The 12154-nt window shown below is 48.0% G+C and overlaps 4 protein-coding genes across 4 annotated transcripts; 2 read left to right on the forward strand and 2 right to left on the reverse strand.

The window, feature by feature from the left end:
- Positions 1-288: 288 nt before the first annotated feature.
- Positions 289-3995, reverse strand: BO95DRAFT_440358 (M1 family metallopeptidase). The gene is made up of 12 exons (XM_025585943.1): positions 3888-3995; positions 3658-3827; positions 3162-3586; positions 2890-3111; positions 2721-2838; positions 2548-2664; positions 2462-2487; positions 2196-2406; positions 2065-2135; positions 1571-2013; positions 1287-1499; positions 289-1226 (listed from the first exon to the last, which is right to left on the reverse strand). The coding sequence occupies exons 1-12, from the start codon at positions 3920-3922 to the stop codon at positions 632-634; spliced, it is 2646 nt and encodes an 881-aa protein (XP_025445072.1). The 5' UTR covers positions 3923-3995; the 3' UTR covers positions 289-631.
- A 948-nt stretch (positions 3996-4943) lies between these two features.
- BO95DRAFT_356532 (TFIIH/NER complex subunit SSL1) lies at positions 4944-6481 on the forward strand (the record flags this gene model as incomplete). The annotated part of the gene is made up of 3 exons (XM_025582311.1): positions 4944-5173; positions 5273-5608; positions 5686-6481. 3 exons carry the CDS (start codon positions 4944-4946, stop codon positions 6479-6481), a joined length of 1362 nt encoding a protein of 453 aa, XP_025445073.1.
- A 669-nt stretch (positions 6482-7150) lies between these two features.
- Positions 7151-7711, forward strand: BO95DRAFT_326779 (DUF5572 domain-containing protein; the record flags this gene model as incomplete). The annotated part of the gene is made up of 2 exons (XM_025581863.1): positions 7151-7335; positions 7405-7711. Coding segments are annotated over 2 exons (492 nt in total), but the record flags the coding sequence as incomplete, so codon positions are not given.
- A 302-nt stretch (positions 7712-8013) lies between these two features.
- Positions 8014-11686, reverse strand: BO95DRAFT_52320 (Pumilio-family RNA binding repeat-containing protein). The gene is made up of 8 exons (XM_025592041.1): positions 11233-11686; positions 11058-11171; positions 9857-11002; positions 9179-9805; positions 8777-9056; positions 8634-8724; positions 8344-8580; positions 8014-8271 (listed from the first exon to the last, which is right to left on the reverse strand). The coding sequence occupies exons 1-7, from the start codon at positions 11341-11343 to the stop codon at positions 8364-8366; spliced, it is 2586 nt and encodes an 861-aa protein (XP_025445075.1). The 5' UTR covers positions 11344-11686; the 3' UTR covers positions 8014-8271; positions 8344-8363.
- Between the last annotated feature and the right edge of the window lie 468 nt (positions 11687-12154).

Genomic DNA, 12154 nt, shown 5'->3' on the forward strand with positions numbered 1-12154 from the left:
CGGTCTCTTGGAAATGGCGGTTGTTGCGTTGCTGACGACTGCAGGAGAGCAGGGGAGCCCAATGTGCAGGTTCCAGCCGCGGGCTGCTGGTAACTGTTTCACACTCACTGACCCACCCACCTACCTCAAAAGCCCATGGACCAATCTGGATTTGTCCTGGTACAGGAAGTCTTACTAAGTCCAACAACTGGGATAACTACTAGTTAGTAAACTGACTCACTGTTAACTTAGTAGTTAAATATAAGTAAGGTAAGCGTGGTCGCAGTAGATATAGGCACATTGTTCATTGGCATGTTCCAGTAATATTATCTGCAGAATGTGTTAGAGGTACAACCACTCTCCATCAGAAACCACCACAATGTAGACCCTGAGATCGGATCATCATTTGTAATACTGCACAAATAACCATCTCATTCTGATACCATTAATGCTACTTTACCTCGACAGACACCCAACAAGCCAATGAACAAGGTGAGAAGGCACCTCTGCGTATTGCTTTATTCAATCTCAGCTGTTTCGTCTGCTATTGCTCGGGTGATTCTCCCAGCCACAACGGGACTGGCTCTCACCGAACAACTATGTCATGCAAACCCACTCCCTCAAGAGAGCGGCAATCACTGTTCCTAACTAATCAAGCATATCCATGAACCTGAAGCCACTCCAACACTAGACCCTCATCTCTGTCTTTGTAGTGCAAATTTGTGCGGATGCTATCAGCAACAATAACCAGAGCACGGTCGTAGGCACTGGTATCCTTATCCTGAAAGAAGGCAGAAATTTCGGCTTCAATGGTGTGATCGGCGAATTTGGAAAGTCCCATTCGCACAAAGCGCTCGAAAACAACATTATTTGTCGATAAACGTGATTCAACCATGTCCCAATGCGCTTTCATGTACTCCCAAAGTAGATGGCGAGTGCTTGAATTCGAAGCAAGTGAAACTGCACCGTTATGTATGTCCTGTATAGCAACCTTGTCTGAGAAGACAAAATCGAGATAATCCCTGACCAATTCGGGATTCTTCGTGCGTCCAAGAGCCCCTAGGCAGATCTCTTTTCCATCGACAGAATCGGTTCTCAAATATTCCTCCTTGACGGAAACATAATCTTGAGTTCCACCCTCAGAAACTACAACACCAAAAATAACAGAGCGCAGGTTGGGATGCACAGCATTTTTGTCTTTAGCAGTGTTCCAGAGCTGGAATCGTCGTGTTGCCTCGGAAATCATACTAACGCTCAATGTTAGTGAAGGTCTCAGTTAAGCAGCCTCAGGATGTGAAGATACTTACTCTTTATGCCCAGCATGGCATGCCATTCCAATCAAAAGTTTCCGAAGCTGTACAGTGAGATAATCATCTTCGGGCTTAAACTCCCAGCCAATTTCTTCAGCGGCGGGTGAGACTAATTCAAGGGTGAATTTCTTCAGCCCTGATGAAACCGAGTTGTTTTGAGCAAACACCGAACGTAAGTTTCCGATGGAAGTTGAGATTTGAGACCAGATCCTAGAAGATAGACATCGTTAGAGACTGAGATCACAAAGAAGATGTATTAACGGTGTTCAAGGGATGCTGACAGATAGTTCTTTTCTTCCTTGAAACCACTCAATAAAGATAACAAGGCAGTCGTTGTGCCATTACCAGAAACGGCAAGAGCAGCAGCATCGCCGATCAGGCCGATCTTATCCTCAGTACTTAGTAGGTCCAAAGACTGTCCGAGTTTAGCCAAACGATCAGCAGGATAATTGGTACGGTAGAAACCAGAAAGGTTCTTGTTTATCTTGTAGAAGGATTCCTGCCCCACACCGGGAACTGAATCTGATTTAGATACCAAAGCACCCTTATTTGTGTCAGACACCTCACGAGCCGACTGGATACCTAGCGGAATCCACCATGTTGTTTCGTCCTCATCTGGTTTGGCATCACCTGTCGAGAGGAAGCGGTTTTGTCGGATGTTGATTTGACCCAGCTCCTCGGTGATAGTGATAACAGGGAATCCGATCTTGCGAATCCAAGGGTCCTTCGCCGCCCTATTAGTTCAGGGAAGCTCAAATGGACTGAAGAACATTACCATGAAGCTAGTTACATCCTGGTTGGATGCCTTGCTTAGAGCCGACCAAAGATCATTTGTGGTAGCATTTCCTGTACACCATTCAAATCAGCAACTCGATGTTTGCAGGCCTATTGCATTTGCCAACTTGCCGTAAGCGTGTGCCTTGAGATACGCAGCTACACCGCGTAGAAAGGTCTGTCGACCGAGGTGATCACTCAGCATGCGAATGACCGAGCTTCCCTTCAGGTAGCTGATGTGATCGAAAATCTGGTCCACTTCGAGAGCGTTTCTAACGGGTACCTCAATCGGATGTGATGCCCGCAAAGAGTCAAGCTGAAAAGCTTGTTGAACACCCTCAGCCTATGTGCCGGTTAACATAGAACTAACACGCGGATTTACCTCGGGAATTGCGCACAACAAACTGAGACCAGATATTCCATTCTGAATGTAGGATCTGGGTTAGTTCTATGGGACAATGATCACGTGATGGCCAAAACTTACCAGGATAAAAGTGGTCAACAGCAAGCCAACCGACCCAAGTTGCAAACCCTTCGTTAAGCCATAGTTCGTTCCACCAATCCATTGTAACAAGATTGCCAAACCATTGATGGGCCAATTCTGAGAGCATTGCAGGTTAAGTATGAGGTGGTATTGCTTTGATGAAGAAGACTCACCGTGCGCGACCACATAAGCAATGCGGTTCTTATACCGGGTATCGGACTTGCCCTCTTCAAAAAGAACAGCAGTTGTTCGATACGTTACGAGTCCCCAGTTTTCCATAGCACCCATCGCCTATACAGTATTAGTTGACTTGTTCGATATCGTGTAAGAAAGGGTATGCACAAATTCATGGACAGCGAGAAGATCTGCCTTGGGCAAGGGATATTCTATCTCGAAAATCTCGGAGAAGTAGTCAACGGTGCGATGAGCACATTCTAAAGCGAATCGAGCTTGCTCTTTCAGACCTCTGGTTGTATAGACACGGACGGGTATACTCTTTCCTTGATACTTGCGCTCTGTCATCGCCTCCACGTATTCGAAATCGCCAACTGCCCATGCCAGAAGCTGGATTTGATGTTAGAGAGATTCCCTGCCGGATCACTGGAAAGACTCACATATGTGCTCATAACGGGAGTTCTCTCAAAAGAGACAAGTTTGAGTCCCGGCTTACGTCCAGCCCTCTCATCTTTAATAGGCATGTTGCTCAGGGCAGTTTGACCGGTGGGCACCTCGATCTCGAAATCAAAGGTGGCTTTCAGATTTGGTTCGTCGAAGCATGGGAAAGCCCGACGCGCATCACAAGACTCGAATTGGGTGCTCAACATGTAGTGGAAGTCTCCTTCTTTGGGTGTGTCTTCAACTGGTTCCACAACAGGGATGTATTTAGAGCGGTAGAACCCGGCCATCGCGTTGTTCATGGTTCCGGTAAAATTCATCGAGAGAAGAATATCTGAGGGTGCAATTTCCGACGGGAACTTGAAAGCCACCCGCTCAGAGGTTCTATCATAAGAGATCTCGGATGCTTCGGACAATTTGGTCCCTAACGGAGGCCGTCAATATTATGGCAAAGGAAACAATCGTGGGCAAAGCCCGGTGCAGGTGATGACGGACCATCTTCGCCATAAATTTCGACTTTCTGAACCTCGATTTCCTTCGAGTTGAGCACAATCTCTTTCGTGGGGCGGGTGACTCTGGCCTTGACCTTGACGATACCATTATAGCCCCAATTATCACTGAACTGCAGATCAAACAAAGACACGTCGTAATGGACTGGGACAGCTCTGTGCTCATCGTTAGAGAAGTGTCTTTTGAAAACCCAAAAGTCACAGTTTGCAACTCACACGTCCGGGAGGACATCTCTGTCATTTGATGCCATTGTGCGGGTGCGGAAATCAGAAGAGCAACACCTTGCGGAGGACGAATGGCCAGCAATCGTGAGAGTAGGAAGCAAATGTGTGCGCGGAGAGAGTGAAATAGCCGATAGATGGCGGGAACGCGAGAAAGCGAAGGAGGGGGAGCAGGGGAGGGGAGAGGAGGGGCAGTAGAGGGAAACTGGTCGGACCGGCTGATAAACCAGAAATCGTCCAAGGATTCGAGCTTTGCCGCCAGTACGTGTACATCTGGCTGGCGACGTCGTGGCGGCCGTGCTTCTAATGGGACACCTTCTCCCCCACATTTCTTATGCTAATGGTATCTGGATCTGGTCGAGCGAGCCTAAATTGGGCGAATCTATGTCTACGGTTATCTTCGGCCCATGCCACAAAGCCTCATTTACCCGTAACGATACAGATATGGGGTGATACGCATACATACAAGTAATTCAGAAAATCCGGAGGGGGGAGGACAAGAACGGAAGGGAGATTGCAATGAGGGTAAGAATCCTGGGAGCCTGAGACAGAATCTTACTTTATTGTGTTTTACAGAAGGCTCAGGCAAAGACTGAAGGGCAGAGTGGGGAGGGGAGGAAATTGTACGTAAACGAAGCCCGGATTTACCGAGTCGCGTCTGTGTAAAGTGAGAAAGATATGGTTTAGTATATGATTTGGTAGTGTCATTCAATGATCATCATTGTTGTTCCATCAGGACACAGACCGGAGCTCCGACGGAGCTTGGACCCTTTTCGGGAGACGAATGTAAGTTAATTCCTGGTTGATTCTATTATCTAATCACGGCCGAGAGGTGAGTGCTCAGCAGTAGTACTGTTCCTACCTAGTCGAACTACTCAATATTCCTACTGTATACACCATCTAAGAATGCCTTACTACTAAAGAGGTGTCTAGTAACAACACACTTGTCCCCAAAACCACCAAAGCCGATCGTTCAAGCATCTTCACCTATCCTGGTCGTTCGCTCCAACCCCAGATCCGTCCTTCGCAGCCTGCCTCACAATTCTAAAGATGGCCGATTCCGATGAAGAGTATGCTGGGGAAGCCTCCGAGGATGAGGTAGATGGCAGTCAGATCTCATCTCGAGGCGGAGCCGCTAAACCGCCGCGTTCGAAAAGAAAGAAAAATCGCGGAGGCGCCGAATGGGAGGTCTCAAGGACTTGGGAGAGCTTGGTCGAAGGCGCAGATGGCACGATCAACTCTACAGTAGAGGGCCTACTTGAAGCTGGGAAAAGGAAGAGGTTAGCTTCTCTTTTCTCTCACCCTTGATACATGTCCAAGGGGGGGGATAAACGACACTGAATACAGGTGGGGTATGGCGAAGCTGAAAATCTTCACAGACTTCTACGGGACACCACACCACTACAACGAGGCATTATCCGCCATCTTATCCTTGTTCTCGACTTGTCACACTCAATGGCAGAAAAGGATCTACGGCCAACGCGATATCTCCTATCCCTGCGCTATGCCCAAGAGTTCGTCAGAGAATTCTTTGAACAGAATCCAATCTCCCAGTTGGGTGTACTTGGCCTGAGGGATGGTCTCGCAGTACGGGTTAGTGATATGAGTGGAAATCCTACTGAACAGATCAGTGCAATTCAAGCCCTACGAGAGCATGATCCGAAAGGTCTTCCTAGCTTGCAGAATGGGCTTGAAATGGCTCGAGGTGCTCTCTTGTATGTTCGCACCATCTAGAGTTTTGGCACAGCTGAATTGCCCCCACGAACCACGCAAACTAACCCATGGTTCACAGTCACACTCCCACTCACGGTACCCGTGAAGTCTTGATCATCTTTGGTTCCTTGCTCTCCTCTGATCCAGGTGATATTCACCATACCATAGCAACTCTGGTTAGCGAAAAAATTCGTGTTGGCATCGTGGGCCTTGCTGCTCAAGTAGCCATTTGCCGCGAGCTTTGCTCTAAGACAAATCATGGCGACGATACCACGTACGGCGTAGCTCTTAACGAGCAGCACTTTCGTGAATTGGTAATGGGTGTCACAACCCCTCCGGCCACGTTTTCTCAAAGGCAGTCCGCAAGCTCCCTCCTGATGATGGGATTTCCGTCCCGTTCTGTCGAAGCCCACCCTTCTCTTTGCGCGTGCCATTCGAATCCTTCTTGTGGGGGCTATTCCTGCTCTCGATGCAATAGCAAGGTTTGCGGCCTTCCTGCCGAATGCCCTTCATGCAGTCTGACACTAATCCTTTCCACGCATCTCGCTCGGTCTTATCATCATCTTTTCCCATTGATGAATTGGGTCGAAGTTCCATGGGCGCGAGCCTCGCGTAGCCTGGCCTGCTTTGCTTGTGGTATAACTTTCCCTCCAGTGCCCCCTAGAGATCAATGGCAGGCCGCAGATGTACAGTCTAGAGGGATGAGCGTAAGCAGTCGCTATGAATGCACCGTGTGCCGTAACAATTTCTGCATTGATTGTGACCTTTTTGCTCACGAAGTTGTCCACAATTGCCCTGGCTGTCAAAGCGAGACCACATCTTCTACAACGCCTGGACTGGTTCAGGTAGCTGACAGAATGGATACATCGGCATAATCCGATCGATATCGGTCAGCAATACTACGGGATATCCCAGCTCAATGACCTACTTCATACAGGAATTGCACATCTCTGTAAGCCTAACACTGTAGATGCTGGTGCAGAAAGACTCATCAGAATCGGCTCAGGGTCAGTTTTACCCGCTGCTACCATATGGCCACTCTGCACGAAATGCAGTTATTCCTGCAGGTTGACTTGGGCGTGGTGTCATGGTGATGTAGTAGGCACATCCTTCACTACGATCCGCATGTGACTATCTGAACGAGCTGATATCCAGTCATGAAAGAGGCTAAGGAGCGATTAGAAGATGGTACCAATATCTTAGAAGGTAGCAAACTTGATTATATCTGTCAAATGATCCACTTTATTCTTGACCAGGCTACTAAGTACTGTGGCCGTGATTCGACCATTGAAATTAGTAAGTTAGTGATCGCGGAATAGGAGACAGACCTCGGCTAGTCTTGTGTTAGACCGCCTGTCACATAACCAGGTTCACATGCCGCAGGTCCGCTGGCTTTGACGCATCGATTGACATCACCTTTGACATTCACTCATGTCCGATACAGTACGCTTTAGCCCCTCAACACGGTCATGAACCCCACGCGCACACCTGCTCTGTGGGAGGCTTCGATCCAGTCTTCAGACGAAGCAATTCTCCCGCCTGGAGTCGAGCAGGAAACGTGGGACGCTGAGCTCTTCGAAAGACTCAGTTCCTACCCATTCGAGGACGATCATGAGTTTGCACATGGGCTCTCGATAATTCTCGGCCACCCTGAAATGCCTGCGTCAAAGGCCGAGATCGACCGGGACGATAATGTTACGTTACAGGCTAAATGTTTCTACTTCTCGAGGTTAGAACTTTCTACCGAAAATTTAGAAGCTATAGCTCTAACCATGACTATTTTGCTCTCTTGGTTCAGGAAAGAGAAACTCCCCACTCCCGTGAACGTTGGAAATTACCAACTATGGTTGCAAGCCAGACCCACAGCAGCTGAAGCTGCTGGTCCTACAAACCAGCAGCAACTCAACAGTGTGGTATCTGAAGACAGTGCAAATGCGCCATTGAAGCAAGCAGAACCTGCGTATCCCTCCTCGTTCGCTCATATAGTAGAACTCATTACGACCGGGAAACCCATACCTGGAATTCAGCAGATACCAGACACTATACTCGCTGGCCAAGACACTCCAAGTGCCAGGTCAAGGAGACGGAAGCCGTGGGAGCTGGAAAGCGGCGAGCATATCGGCAGATGAATGACAAGTACGGGCTGATTTCCAAAAAGTTGCTCAAACAGCCAAGTCGACTCCTTGCCTTTAGTGGATGACCAATTGCGTCCTCGTCAGTAGTCCGATATGTCATATTAGTTCATAACTAACAATAAGAGCTTCTGCAAAGTAGGTAGTACCGGTAAACTGGCAATAATTCATAAACTTGTCCTAAACCAACCTCTCGTACAAGCAACTGTATTTTGACCGCACCTCCCTTGTCTTCTCCTCATACTTGGAACGGTGAATAACAAGAAGCATAGGTAATATAGTATCAACATCATCTTGCTAATTCCTCGGGTAGCTTCTTTTCTTCACCTTTTCGGTTTGCCTCAGGTAGATAGAAAAGAGCTGTCCTGGATCAAGAGCCACAAAAACATGGCATGGTGCTATAGGAGCGCATATGAATGAATGAGGTGTGAAATTCGTCCGACTTGGACTAGATGAACCACGCATCAAGCGCAGCGCAGCCCTTCAAAAGCGTAACGATCAAAGTTGCCAAGTGCAGGCTACTAGGCGTCTACCTAGAACAAATCGACGCGGTAGGTTAGTTTGTAGCTCTCGTCACATGGTTGAAAGAATAGGTCTCGGTCTACTCTTGTTCTTGACATTGTCGTCATCGAAATGGCGGGTAGTTGGGGTTCCACTGAGTTGCGCGACTGAAACGTCCGCCGTGTTGTCCAGGTATCTGGTACCTGTCGTCGCCGAAATTGCCGAAACGATTGACCGAAAGGCCGGCACCTGGCCCGGGACGAGTAGTGTGAGAAGGGTTGCAACATAGCATAGCCACGCGGGAACCGAACTTAGAGCCACGCAAGGACACCATATGTTTTCTATACGTCACGTCAGGATCAAGCACGATGTTATTCAGCAGATGGGTGAATACCTAATATGGCTGGCGACCAACTCACGCTGATGCGGTGAGGCATTTATCAATATCCATTGAATAAGGTAATTGCCATATTGGTCCCCAGCAACTGAATTAAGTCAGACAGCCACAAACAATGAGTAGTTTACGCAAGGGCTTACTATCAATCAAAGGCATTCTCGGGCGATCACTGCGGCCTGTGCATACTCGAGCAAGGTAGCGATCTAGGAACTCGGAGCCGCCAATCTTCAGGCATTTTTCCACAATCTTCGAAGCAAATTGGTCCATGCTGTAATCGACTGACCAAGCAAGAATGTGCTCAACGGCGCGGCTTTTGTCGTGTGGGGCACCATGTTCGCAAACATGCTGGATGCACCAGTTTCCAAACTGGCCGTGGGCAAGTATGTCGATCTTTGATAACACCTCTTCGATAGCAGGGCGCTATGCATCTCGTTAGCAAGCATCCAGCAGGGATCATTGAATGTCCTCTGAGCAGCCTGTTCCAGCTTCTCTAGGTCCACTAAAGAATTTCAGAGAACAAAGAAGAAATGATCAAGTGTCACCTTTTCATCCTCGACGCAATTTTCGAATATGTTCTGCACTACCAAACTTCCCGTCTCGCCCAATGCGACTTCGTGCCACATCCCGCATAGTGCTTCGTTTACTTTACTCATGATCTGCGGGGGTTCTCCACTCCATCGCAATTCGAACAGTTTCTGCCAGACATGGCACGCGTACCTATGAATGACAGTTTCTGGTATTCGCCGCAGAAGTTCATGGACCATGACCGCTTTATGCTCTTCTAGGACGCAGTCAAAGGCCTTTTGTATCACATGGCAACCGAACGGATCCATACTCAGGCTCAGGGTATTCCCTTTGATAGCATTGGCGATTGCAATGATCTGGTCGGGAGTTCCATGTTCGAAGCAGCGTTGGACGAGAAAGTTCCCGAAGCGGTTTACCATGAGCGGATAGGCTTGATGTACAATCGCCTCTATGATTTCATACTTTTGCTCAGTTGTCCCAACCTTGAGCTTTTGTTGTAGGAATATTGAAGCTTGCTGGTCGTTATTACATACGATCTTATCGACTATATATTTCCAATCGCAAGAAACGTTTTTGTCAAGCAGTCGTCGGTAGTTGATTGGTTCCAATGGTGAAATGTATGTTTGGCTGGGATTTGTGCCCACCTATATACATAAGCTCAAGTCGAAGCAACAGAAAGGTGGGACGTTTCTTACCGACGAAGATTGCCATGAATTAGACGTATTGAACTCTGTGGCTGTTGGTGAGAGTGGGGTGCCAATTGGGCGTTGATGGTATGTATGAATTGGATACATTGCAACTTGTTGTTGGTAAGCACCGTTGGACCTTTCTATGGAAGATCTTGAAAGGGTTGACTCGGGACTTGATGCAAAGGCAGCTGGCCATGGAGTACCGTGGCTTGGGAAGCATGGTCCACCACGGCTATTCTGGGTGAATGAGCGCCGCGGCCCTGGCCCTGGAGCCTGAAGGTACCTAGCTTGTTCCTCAGGAATATTGGAATCAAGGGTGAAAGATCCCGAGGCCGGTCCTGAGAAAACTCGGTGTGATTGAAAAACATCGTGGCTCGGCACGCAAGAGTTTGTACTCGAGCCAGTCCAGAATCTGTTAGAGTCCTCGCTATAGGGACTGTTGCAAGGCAAACGGAATGGTTCTCCATAAGGTCTTTCCTTGATCGGGCTCATGTTTGTGCTCATCGCTTGCTGGGTTGCAGATGTCCAAAATGCCCGGTTCCTGTTGTATGCTCCAGCAGAGAGAGCATCAGACATGTCGGACTGAGAGTCATCTTGCGTATTCCAGCCGTCATGGATAGAGGTAAAGCCTGCCTGTGACGCTTTAAATGCACTTTGCAAATTGGCGATTGTTTGTTCTGTTACTTCTCGTCCATTGAACTCGGCTTCAGAAGGGGGTCCGAGTGCTTGGTCTATAGTATGTTTGATCACTCGAGTCTGGACTAATTCCTGCTCTTGCAGGGCTATCTTTGAGTTGGCGGCCAGTAGTTCCTGCTTCAAACGTAACACCTCGGCCATGTCGATGTGAACTGCCTGCGACGGCTCAGTTTCAACCAGATCAGTTGATGTGCGAGGAATTTCTCCTGATGGTAAACTACTGGGAGATCTGTCAAGGTCTGTATGACCATCACTAAAGTCTGGATTCGTCTCATCGTCAAACATGTGATGGCTATGTCGCTTCAGCAAGTGCTGCTCGCTAGGTATCCTTGAAAACAGGCTTTGGTCCACGGGTAGCTTGGCCTCGGACGGCTGAGGCTTGGGAGAAAGCCTTGCTAATATCTTTTCCATCTCGGTGTGGGTATTTGGGGAGAAAATATTGAAATGCTCCAACTTCTGCTTCTAGGCTTGTGAGATTTTGGACTGATGGTATTAGTCGCGAAATTCTGACCTTGCTTGATGGGACATCATGGTAAAAGTCATCTGCCGATGTTTGACTGCCTCCGGGAACAGATGATCTCAGAGACTCCGTCACACTGGCTGGAACCTTGGAATGTGTATGGCTCTAGGATTGATGTATTGCTGTTAGAACTTTATAGTTACTGCGTCGTGTTTTAGAGACTCACTGCGACCTCGTCTCCAAGATTTAGTACATGGAAAGTACTCGCAACACTATGAGGAGGGCCACTGTCGGTGCGGTTCAGCTTGGACGATGTTATTGACATGAGAGACATCATGTGTCGAGTGCCGCCTAATTGAAGTTCTTCGAGATTCGCGACGGTGCACTCGTCCAGTATCAAACGTTAGAGCAGGTGGCTGGAGCAGTTGAGAGTCAATGATGCCAATCGTTCGCAAGGAATGTATAGGTGGTCGTTATTTGAGGATGGACCGGAACGACAATAACTATTGGTAATATACGACCAGATCCCATCCAGAAAGAGGCAGGGTAGATAGTCACAATATCGGAAAGAGGATATATGAAGCCTTCAGTGTCCCTACCGGCCTGTATACTGCATGTATAGCAGGGTTAGTACTACAATCCGGAAGTAGCGACGGAGAGTATTGGTTGATACCTATAGTACCTACCTAAGTCAAATAGAATGAAGCCCGAAATAGCAATGATTGGAGGAAGTCGCGTGCGAAGGGCCGCTGCCAGTGAAAGGTATCTGCGGGGTTCGGTTGGTAAATTAAGGTGCCTACCTAGGTAGTGGCATCCTGCCGAATAGTATGTCAAAGAAACCGACTGAGGGGGATGATTATCATTCTCTGCCGATGGTCAGTAAGAGAATGTTGCAACAGCTTAATAGGTACAGTAAGCAGGAGACTGTCCTAAGAAGTGTACTATGTTCTATAGAATACTCTAAGTATGTTTCCATACTCACATAGTAAGAGCTATACATACATCATGCATGATCAAAAGCAAGACTCTGTCGGCGCATAAGTATTATGTATATAAGATGGTGCAGCAGGTGGGGGGGCGCAAAGGGCCTTTGTATATTTCTGTAGTAACAAGTAAGTTTACTTGGGAGAGACAACTTTCTCGAATCA

The sequence above is a fragment of the Aspergillus brunneoviolaceus genome (assembly GCF_003184695.1).
Source record: "Aspergillus brunneoviolaceus CBS 621.78 unplaced genomic scaffold BO95scaffold_14, whole genome shotgun sequence".
Taxonomy (NCBI): Eukaryota; Fungi; Ascomycota; class Eurotiomycetes; order Eurotiales; family Aspergillaceae; genus Aspergillus; species Aspergillus brunneoviolaceus.